Genomic DNA, 11,658 nt, shown 5'->3' with positions numbered 1-11,658 from the left:
AGATCTCAAAAATTTGTATTAGTCCTAAGGATACTTTATATAAACCTTCTTGAAGGTGAAACTCATCTTGCAAGAAAATAAAAACAATTATAGATGACAAAAACTTAGAAATGGACACAGTTAATAATCTGATGTGAGTTCATTATGATGCAGTTGACAAGGAAACTCAGTTGTTTCTGTGGCACATAATATTTCAACGATCAAAATATTATATTAAAACGTAGTAAAACTTCGGGAATTGCATATCATCTCTAGAGCAATTATAGCATTTACCCAAATGTAACCTAAGGCTGTCATTTGCTTAACAGTACTGTCAGAGTAACTTAACATACCCAATAAAAGGCCTAATGAGTCAAAAAGACTCTGTTTACAATTTAAATTTTGGGAAGTTCGTTAAAACAGTAGAAAGTTTTAAAGCACATGCCTAAATAGGATGAGGGATGTTAAAGACCTGATAAAGGCAAAACACAGAAACTGGTTTTTCTGGGCAGAAAAAAAAAAGAAAACAACTGTTTACATTTTCTTATCAAGAGCAGCCAACAATTGGAGAAAACTTGTCTTTTCGAACAGAGAGAAAGCGACTTAATGTTATACCTGTGTACTTTTAAAACTCATGCATTTCAATCTTAGTCCATCCTGACCACATCCAAAATTCTTTTCCAAAGATTTACCTTCACAAACCTTCTACAACTTTCTTTTGTATGCAGATTTTGTCCCAAGCCATTTCTTTTTTTTTTTTTTTCCAAGCCATTTCTTTTTAAACAATCAGTCTCATGTAGGACACAATTACCTTTTTTTACCCTTAACAAAAATGCATTCCCATTCTTCTATCTTTCTTTCATATCTCCAACCTTCCTACATACAGAGTTTCCCTTATTCTACATCAGATTTAATTACATTTAGCAGAATTTTAACTCTTTGAAACCTTGGTCACCGGTGAAAACTGAGTAGTAACCATTTGTGAACACTTATACCAAAACTCTTTAGATGGCAAATTGATGGATCTATTAAGCACAAAGCATGTTTACCTACAAACTCAAATATCCTTAGTTTCTCTGCAATAAGTCAAAAGCACAAACCTATGTCCGGTAATTAATGCTTTAGCATTTTATCCTATTTGGAAAAGACCTAAATGTCCAATGAATTGAATCTCAATTACTATCCAAGCAACACTTCAACGTTGTAGGTTGCCAAAAAATTTGAATGCTATCTTAACAATTACCTATGAATACTTTGAGGCAGACAAGATAAATCATTTTAAGTTATCGTTGGCTAACAAACTGCAGAGATAACTCAAGCTTATTTGACCTTTAGCAAACAATACAATAAAAGTTTCATATTTAATGCTGATAACTTTAAAGATATGTCTATATCATAATTAAACCAACAAACTTTAAAAAATAAAAATAAATAAATAATTGAAAATACCAACAAACTTAAAGTACTTTAAATACTGAGTATGTTTCACCTGGGTCCACTTTTAAAAGTCAGTATGTTCCCCATTTATCAATTTTTACCTGAGACACCCGTGGGGAAATCTGGAGTGAGCAGTGTCTGCAGGCGACACCTAAGGTGGAGCGGGGGGAGGGGAGACAGAAGAGGCGAAGTGCAGCCAAAAGGGTGGAAAAAAAGAATTCCCAGTTCTAAAGCTCATCCACTTGGACAGATGAGCAAACACCAAGGAGTGGAATTAGGCAGTCCAGGACAGACCAGAGAAGACAGGGAACTTCCTGAAACAAAGAGAATTTTGGCAGCTGCTTGAGAATATTCCTCAAAGCGCCCCCCGCCTCGTCCTGAGGTAGACTAACCACAGTTGGCTCTAGTTATAACCGTTAACCTGGGAAATGAATGAGGGAGATTCCCCATGTCCAGGTAGAGTAGCCTGTGGCTATAGGGAGGAACAGTGAGAGTCAGCGTCCTCTTTGCTAGGGAGGCCCTGTGTTTCCTCCAACGACCTGAGTTTATTCAGAGGCCTATTTAGATAATTATCCAATATGTCAGGAGGGAGTTTACCAGCCAACAGGTTCAGGCAAACATTCTCCTGGAGGCCCTTAGGTGGGGGTCCTGACGTCAGCAGAGGATCTAACTGATAGATCCTACTGAGGCCATGCAAGTGCTACAGGAGACCAGTCCTTCCCTAAATTTTGTAATCCAAATTGTTTCCAGTGGGTTAAAAGGTACCCCAAAGGGGAGAGTCCTTGGGAACTGAAAAGACCATGCCTTGACGTGAAGGTCACACCTTATTTTACCTTGCCTTGAAGAACTTGCTGTTTTTAACGGAAAACACTAGAAAAATTTTACAAGGGGAAAATACTCAATTTTGCAGTACCCAACCCAGAAGTCCCTGCGGAGGATGGTTTTGTTTTCCATCTCGTGATCCTGGTAATCCTCGTAGGAGTCTTCTTACCTGTACCTGTCTTTTTAACCGCCAGTGGGTCAATTTTTCTTTCAATTTTTCAGAGTGCAATCCAGAGGCGTCCCTGCCAAGGATGGGTTGTTTCCCATCTCGAAATCCTGGTGGGAGTCTTTTACCCCGTACCTGTTATAGGGAGGTTGACTATGAAGGCGTCCCAACATATCAGCTCTTGTCTAAACCAAGGCGTCCCTTGGTTCGCCCTCCCAAGTGAAGAGCAGCCTAACATCTTGGGATGAGAAAGGATCAGGCTAGTGGGAATTAGCCACTCTTACCCGTCTGCCACCTAATCCTCCTGGTCTTCTCTGGATTTCCCTGAAATAAAGTCTGGCCTAATCATAGAGCTTGAAGAGGTTAACAGTTTCAATTGTGATATTCTTTTTTAGAAGCTCAAGGAAGCAAGTGAAACACCTAAGGCCTCTCAGTGGGAGGCATGTGCTGCTTAGGGATGAGGCTTCCCCGGGATGTGACCCCCAGGGCCCATCTCCATCCTTTTCCTCATCTTGAAGACCCTAAAACCCCAAGGTAACCAAAGGGCATTCAGAGCGCTGGATTGCCAGTCCTTAGGTGCACTCTCCGGAGGAACCTTAAACAAAGCAGGGAATCCTATAATTGACCTTACTGTTTGAAGCTCTCTGCAGGAGCCCTCATTGTTTGGTCAGGTAAGTTTGCTTGCATTCCTAGCCTCAGGTGGATTATTAGCCAATTGATTTTCCTGGCCTCATCCTTGGTGCTTTTCCATTCCAATACCTGAGGTCCCATTTGTTTTTTGTTTTTGTTTTTTTTAAAGATTTTGTTTATTTATTCATGACAGACAGAGAGAGACAGAGAGACAGAGACACAGGCAAAGGGAGAAGTAGGCTCCATGCAGGGACTCCATTCTGGGTTTCCAGGATCACACCCCGGGCTGAAGGCAACGCTAAACCGCTGGGCCACTGGGGCTGCCCCTGAGGTCCCATTTGCAAGCAAGGCCCTACTGAGGGATGCAGACCCCGACACTTAGCCTCATCATAATTCCATATTTTTGTTGGTGGAACAAGAAAGCCTCAACTATGTAATGACTATATAATACCTTAAAGCTCCAGCCATTAATGCAACCAGTTGAAGAATTGGCTGGGGGAGTTGTAATTCCCTCCTTTAACGCCCAAGTATTCCAAGAAGAGTTAAATGCCCAGGAAACATCAGGTGGCCTCCAACATGTCATATAAAGAGATAGCTCTAATCCTGCTTGCCAATAATTTTAGTTTTAATTCCTGGCTGTGATTAAACCTAGTTTACACCTAACAGAAAGACATATGTCTTACCAGGTGACAAAAATGAGGGCAGGATTCCCCTCCTGACCTCAATTCTCACAAAAGACATCTTTATTTTTTTTTTTTTAAATTTTTTTGATTTATTTATGATAGTCACAGAGAGAGAGAGGCAGAGACATAGGCCGAGGGAGAAGCAGGCTCCATGCACCGGGAGCCCGACGTGGGACTCGATCCCGGGTCTCCAGGATCGTGCCCTGGGCCAAAGGCAGGCGCTAAACCGCTGCGCCACCCAGGGATCCCTACATCTTTAAATGAAAACCCTGTCCCTACATGGGCAACATTCTTCCTGAAACGAATCCCAGATTAAAAGGACATACTGGATCGGGACTGGCTACGATTGCAAAAGGATCAACATGCCTCTGGCTAGAGATTTGCTGCATCCATCCTTGGAAGAGGAAAAGAAAAAACATAAAAAGAAACGGCTAGTTCAAAGCCCAAATTTCTATTTTATGGATGAAAAATGTCCAGGTTGCTACAAGATTACCATGGTTTTCAACCATGCTCAGATGGTGGTTTTTTGTGTAGACACAACAGTGTTGTGCCAGCTGACGGGAGGAAAGGCCAGACTCACTGAAGGCTGTTCATTTAGAAGAAAGCAACACTAATGATCTGCACAACCTCTTGAATTTGTGTTACATCGCAGAAAGCGTTATTAGTTCAGTAATTCCAGTTAATCTACCAAGATAATGTAATTATGTTTAATTTTGTAAGGTTTACAACAGTGTCAGTTTTTCAATAAAGTTTTGATTATGGGCCAAAAAAATTTAAAACAAGATTTTTTTAAATAAAAGGATATACTGACCATCAGAGATTGGAAGGGCCCTACTATAGGCAAAGTCCCTGAGGCGAGAGAAAGCCATTGAAGAAAAGCCAAAAAATAGAAAGCAGAACTGGGTAGGGTTAGGCCAACATTCTCTTCTTTTGGGGAAGAGAGATTGACCAAACCTTTCTCCAGAAGCCTGTCACCTGAGTCTTGAGTCCAGCAGCCATACTATTTGAGTTTAACTGGCCCCCAGGTGGCCGGTTTTGTTGTTTGTAACAAGAAGAGGTTATCCAAGGGAGAGACTTCTCCCAGGAGAGAAAGGAGAGTCCACATTTACTCACCCTTCAGTGGGAGTAATCCTGGGTTTCAGCACCAGAATGATACAGGAGAGCTCGTCTTGTCTCACAGAGTCAAAGAATGAATCTTGTGGGCAATGGAGAGTGAGTAAAGCGATAGAAATTTATTAAGTGAGGATACAGAGAGACTCTTAGAAGTGAGAGGGGTCCGGACAGGGTTGCCACTGATGGCTTTTTGGCTGGCCTTTTATTGAGAATTGACTGGGAAGCTTGTGGCTTTGAGATTCTTATGGTGTCTTGGTTTGAGTTAGAACTGATGATAACATCTTTAATGACACTTCTTCTTTGGGGTCAGGTTATTCTTTGTTGGCCATAGGGTGTCATAAAAAGACATCCTCCCCGTCCACACCTAGGGCAGGGTGGTCTGGCTTGCTCCCTTATCTCTGGTTTACTTATACCTTGGCATTTTTGGGATCTCTGTGAGCCTGATCACGTAGCCACTCCCTTAGCCCCCCCACCCTACCTAGCCCTCATTCACTTGATGGTGATAGCAATAGATATGTTAAAATAATATAGGTTCCTTGATTGCCTTTCAATAAAAGACCAAACCTACAAGCCCCCAGTGGCAACCCTGTCAGGAACCCCCTCACTGCTGAGAACTTTCTCTGTATTCTTGCTTAATAAACTCCTATCGCTTCACTCCCTCTCCTTTGTCCACGAGGTTCATTCTTTGACTCCATGAGACAAGAACCTAGCTCTCCTGCTTTACACACAGGGCTTGATCTCATGGCCCCAAGATCATGACCTGAGTCAAAATCAAGATTTGGACACCTAACCAATTGAGCCACTCGGGCACCCCCGAACAAGAAAACTTACGGAACACTTGGTTATGGCAAAAGAATGGACAAATAAATCAATGGAACAGAATAGAGAACCCAGAAATAAACCCACATAAATATACTCAACTGACTTTTTGACAAAAAAAAGCAAAAGCCATCTAATGGAGAAAAGAGAGTCTTTTCAACATATGGTGCTGGAACAACTGGACATCCACATACAAAGAAGTGAATCTAGCCCCCAACCTTAAACCCTTCACAAAAAATTAATTCAAAATGGATCATAGACCTAAATGTAAAATGCAGAACTATAAAACTCCCAGAAGATAACAAAGGAGAAAACTCTAGATAACTGTGGATATGACAACGATTTTTTACATACAACATCAGAAGTATGATTCATTAAAGAAATAATTGATAAGCGAGGCTTTATTATAATTGGTAACTTCTGCTCTGCAGATGATGTCAAGAGAATCAGAAGACAAGTCACAGACTGGGAGAAAATATTTGCAAAAGTCATATCTGATAAAGAGCATCCTGTCTGTCCTCCTCATTTTACTGAGGTCCAGAGGAGCAAAATACCTTGCCCAAGACCATAGAGTGGTAAAGGTAGGTCTAAAATCAGGTCTCACCTTTCCCTTCCTAACTTAGGTCCTTGGAGATAAATAGTCTTTTGTTGTCTAAGCCTCTCACTTTGTCATGGGTCTTGGCCTCCTGGGAAATAGCCCTTCTGTCATATTATTTCTCTCTCCTCTTATCAAAATTCTTAGTACTCTGCAGTTCTGAGAAAGGGTGACTGGTAAACAAATGGGTACTCTGAAGTTAATGACCCACATAGTTTAGGGGATTTGCATTTCTAAAGCGTTGTTAAAGAAGACAATGCTTTAACACACACATGAATTCCCAGAGAAAGTTTCCAGGCTCAAGTGGTGATACCGGTGTAGGACCTGGATGAGATGCCTCAAACCAGAGCCTCCATAACTCAATCATTCTTTCTCCTTTCTTCCCTTCTGTAGTTGTCTTATCTCCCTGACTTCCTCTTCTTTTGGGAGCAGCTGATGATTGTAGTGTTGTCTTGGGCGGCTCTTGAGGAAGTGGCTGTAATGAGGAAACCCTAGAGAGAACTGATTAAACAATCACGGGAATCCACTAAAAGGGCGGTCAGGGTGTTAAGAGGAAGAGAAACAAAACCCAATCGAGCAGAAAAAAAAAAAGAAAAGAGCACCTCCTGAATCAAGTGGCTAGAATCTGAGAATATCTGAGCTGGAACCATTGTTGCTCATAACATTGATTGGCCCTTTCCAAACGAAGTCCATAAACAATGTTCCCACTGGAAGCAGTAGATGAGATTCTCCTGGTCTTCTAATGACAGTAATAATGAAGACTGTTTGTAGGCTAGGTTCTGCGGTAAGCATTGTTAGGAAGAAGATGACAAACCCAAAATGGAATCACTCGCGCTAAACCCCACGTCATCAAACTGAGACTTAATTTCAGTTTTGGCTCTTCCAGAAATGGAATCTTAAACCAATCACTATTCGCCTAATCTGCATAAATTAGGTAATCTGCTTGACAGACCTCAGTCATCCCCTAAAGGAAAAGTAATCTTGCCCAAACCAATCTGCTTTTAGGCCTTATTATAACTTCCTTGTCTCTGCTCCCTTCTGCCTATAAAATTTGCATTTTTGGACAGCTCCTCGGAGCTCTTTTCTTTGTGCTAGATTGGATGCTGCCCAATTAAGGAATCATTGAGTAGAACCAATAAGATCCTCAAAATTTACTCAGTTGAATTTTGTTTTTTTTTAATAACATTATTTGTAGATTTTCTGATTTAACTTTAAGAACTTTATAAGGTAAGTGCTAATGTAACCTCCATTTTAAAGATGAAACAACAGAGTTTTAAAAAGATGGATCTTGGGGATCCCTGGGTGGCTCAGCGGTTCAGGGCCTGCCTTTGACCCAGGGCGTGATCCTGGAATCCCGTGATTGAGTCCCACGTCGGGCTCCCTGCATGGAGCCTGCTTCTCCCTCTGCCTCTCTCTCTCTCTCTCTGTGTCTATCATGAATAAATAAATAAAATCTTTAAAAAAATAAAAATAAAAAGATGGATCTAAGATTACACAGCTGGTAAGGGTGAGGTTCTTGATCTGGGTTTGTCTGTCTCCAAAGTCCATGCATGTAATTAGGTTTTTCCCAAATGAGCGGCGGATCAGTGGGCTTTCCTGATTTTTAAATCATCATACCTTTCCTATTTCCAGACAAACACATTTTAACTCAAGTTGTCTCTTTCAGAGAAGTCTTTCTCATCATATTTAAGTTTCAATAAATAGTGTGCCTCTATACTGGTATCCATTTTCTTTTAGAAATATCTCTTTGCATTTGTTCTTTAGTTTTCTCCCAGCTGTGATGGGAAAGAGAGACTCTTATTTCTGTAGAGAGACTTCCTTTTGGTCTCTCTACAGGAAATAATTTTCCTCCTACCCTTTGAGGATTTGGGCTGAAACACTTCCCGTCTCCTCAGTAACAAAAGACAGAATAAAGGGGAAAACCAAACATAATGTAAATAATATGAATACCTCCTGTATACATGGGAAATATCCAGGAAAACTGAGTGACTCCCCCAAATGGCCCAAGCCATCACTTAAATACTATCTTCAGCTAAAGACAAAAGAAAAACTAATTTTTTGGAGGGAGAAGGGGGAACCGGTTGTAAGAGGTTATTAGGAAAAGCACAGTAAAAGGTATAATTCTTATATTGATTTAAATCTATGCCTTTTCCATTGATAAGAGTTTATGGTGATTCAGAGTCATCCTTCTCAATCTGGCCCCAGGAGCGAAACTCCCTTAAAAATGGAGATTTCGGGATCCCTGAGTGTCACAGCGGTTTGGCGCCTGCCTTTGGCCCAGGGCGCGATCCTGGAGACCGGGGATTGAATCCCACGTCGGGCTCCCGGTGCATGGAGCCTGCTTCTCCCTCTGCCTGTGTCTCTTCCTCTCTCTCTCTCTCTCTCTCTGTTACTATCATAAATAAATAAAAATTAAAAAAAAAAGGAGGTTTCCTTATAAATGTAAATGTCCCTTACAAAAGGGTAATTCCTACTTGGTTTTCAGAACTTCTCTTTTGTCTGCAGTTACTTAAAAACAACCTGCTTGAGATCTTTCTTATGTCAAAGAGGCATATTTGGGGTGGCACATTCTGCTCCCCTTCACAACAAATCACAGCCAACAAGGCTTTTGCAAATAAGTGCAAATAAGTGAAGTGCTTAAGCTATAGCCAACAAAATGATTCCTTTGATCTGCTTCCAACTTTTCTCTATAAAAATCTTTTCCTAAGCTTCTGTTGGTGGACTGCTCCTAACCACTTCCAGATTCCCAATAGAAATTGATTTTTGCTCAAATAAACTCTTAAAAATTTTTAAAAATATGCCCCAGTTTATCTTTTAACTGTTGCCTCATGTGCAAATGAGGATGGATATAGTTTACCTTCTGAAATTGTTGTATTAGAGGTAATATATATAAAAAATGCCTCCTCTAAAGTAAGCATCCATATGCTTACATAGTAACTATTAATTTTGGTCTTTTAACGTGTTCATTATATATCGCTCTATGTTTTTGTTTTGTTAAATGACAATGAAGGAACAAGTGTTATGTCCTTTATTTCAGGGAGTTTGAACTTGGCCCACTAAACTGGACCGTTGGAAATGAGGGAGAAGTTTGTAATGGGCAGAACTAAAGGATCACCAGCATCATGGACCAAGTGTAGTCTTTGGTGACAAACCCAATAATCATATAGGTTTCCCTGTTTGCAAGAGCTCCAGAAATAAAGATGATAGCATTTTGTTTCCAAGAGTCAGAAAGAGGAAGAAGGAGGCCAAAACAGGTTACAAAGGGGTGAATGGGGTTCTTGATGAGAGGGGAAAGGACCAGGATTCTTATGCCAATGTCTTGGATTAGAAGCAGTCTACTTCATGATGTCAGCATCTTCTCATTCTAATAAGCTTGATTTTGATGTCTCTGGCATTTGTATAGGACCAGATGTCAGGTGGAGCCTTCCTCAGTTGTGAAATACACACTCAAATTTCAACACTTTATAATTTGGCAGCAGTGTCAGTGGTCAACAATTCTTAATAGTCTTCTTTCTGGGGATCCCTGGGTGGCTCAGCAATTGAGCGTCTGTCTTCGGCCCAGTGCAGGATCCTGGAGTCCCGGGATCGAGTCCCAGGATCGAGTCCCGTGTCAGGCTCCCTGCATGGAGCCTGCTTTTCCCTCTGCCTGTGTTTCTGCCTCTCTCTCTCTCTCTCTCTCGTTCTGTGTGTGTGTCTTTCATGAATAAATAAATAAAAGCTTAAGAAAAATAGTGTTCCTTCTGAGTCTCACTTTTGCTAAAGTGTTAGAGAAGCTTCTTGCTCAATAGCAGATGCCAAAAGTTAAAACAAGGAATAAACAAACCACTTAACTCATGCTCTAACTAAAGCCCATTGTGCTTATTTCTTATTTTACTTTCTTGAGGCAATGATGAAAATTTAAGTAGGATGTTTTGCAATGACTGAGAACATTCCAGCTGCCAGGCGAGCGAAGCCCTGATAGGAACAGAATGCTTACGAGATCATACCCTCTACCCCCGCACATCCTCTTCCCTACCCATGATCAGAAGCTGAACACATACTGACCCCCATCCCTGATCATGTGCTCTCAGCCTGCTGTCTTGCATATACCACCCCACATCCTCAACCTCTCTCTCTTTCTTTTTCCTAAATTATTTATTCATGAGAGATACAGAGAGAGAAAGGCAGAGACCTAGGCAGGGGGAGAAGCAGGCTTCCTGTGGGGAGCCCGATGTGGGACTTGATCCCAGGACCCAGGGATCATGCCCTGAACCAAAGGCAGGCCATCAATCACTGAGTAACCTAGGTACTCCTCACAGTTTTTTATCAAAATCAGACCAATATGGATGGACCTAGAGGATATGCTAGTAAAATAAGTCAAACAAAAATATCATATGATTTCAGTTGTAAGTAGAATCTGAAAAACAAAACAAATGAACAAACAGCAGAAATAGACCCATAAATACAGAGAACAAACTTGTGGTTGCCAGAGAGGAGGGGGTAGTGGCATTGGACAAAATGGGAGAAAGAAAGTGGTAGGTACAGGTTTCCAGCTATGGAATGAATAAGTTATGGGGATGAAAAGTTTAGCATAGGGAATATAATACATAGTATTACACTAGTGTCGTATGGTGACTGATGATATTTACATTTGTAGTGAGCATAGCATAGTATAGAATTGTACAAATCACTGTGTTGGGGCACCTGGGTGGCTTGGTGGTTGAGTCTGCCTTTGGCTTAGGTCATGATCCCACAGTCCTGGAGTCGAATCCTGCATCAGGACTATATAGTATATATATATATGTACATTATGGACTTACATAATACATTATGTGGACTTACTGCTATAAACCTACAGAAAGTGCAGGTACCTCTTCAGATCAATCACTACATTTGTATCTTTATTTTATTTTATCATTTTTTAAAGATTTTATTTATTTATTCATAAGAGACACAGAGAGAGAGGCAGAGACACAGGCAGAGGGAGAAGCAGGCTCCCTGCTCAGAGCCCGATGTGGGACTTGATCCTAGGACCCCAGGATCATGACCTGATCCAAAGGCAGACGCTCATCCACCGAGCCACCCAGATGTCCCTACGTTTGTATCTTTAGGGTAGATACCTAGTAGTACAATTTCTGGGTTGTAGGGTAGCTCTATTTTCAACTTTTTGAGAAACACCCACACTGTTTGCAGAGTGGCTGTGCCAACTTGCATTCCCATCAACTGTGTAACAAAGTTCCCCTTTCTCCACAGCCTCGCCAACATCTGTTGTTTCCCCATCTTGTCTTGTTATTTTTAGCTATTCTGAATGATGTGAGGTGATATCTCCTTGTGGCTTTGATTTGTATTTCCCTGATGCCAAGTGATGTTGAAAAAGTTCTCATGTAACTGTTGACCCTTAGTATGTCTTCTTTGGAGAAATATCTTTTCATGTC

At 41.1% G+C, this 11,658-nt stretch overlaps 1 protein-coding gene across 1 annotated transcript; it reads left to right on the top strand.

Annotated features, from left to right (window-relative positions):
- Nucleotides 1-4,079: 4,079 nt before the first annotated feature.
- On the top strand, nt 4,080-4,444 carry LOC112642878 (40S ribosomal protein S27-like). Its single transcript, XM_035711124.2, has one exon. The coding sequence runs from the start codon at nt 4,080-4,082 to the stop codon at nt 4,329-4,331; it is 252 nt and encodes an 83-aa protein (XP_035567017.1). The 3' UTR covers nt 4,332-4,444.
- Nucleotides 4,445-11,658: the final 7,214 nt, after the last annotated feature.

Source organism: Canis lupus, chromosome 38, assembly GCF_003254725.2.
Source record: "Canis lupus dingo isolate Sandy chromosome 38, ASM325472v2, whole genome shotgun sequence".
NCBI classification, from domain to species: domain Eukaryota; kingdom Metazoa; phylum Chordata; class Mammalia; order Carnivora; family Canidae; genus Canis; species Canis lupus.
Note: the sequence above shows the minus strand (reverse complement) of the source record. Positions and strands in the feature narration are given on the sequence as shown.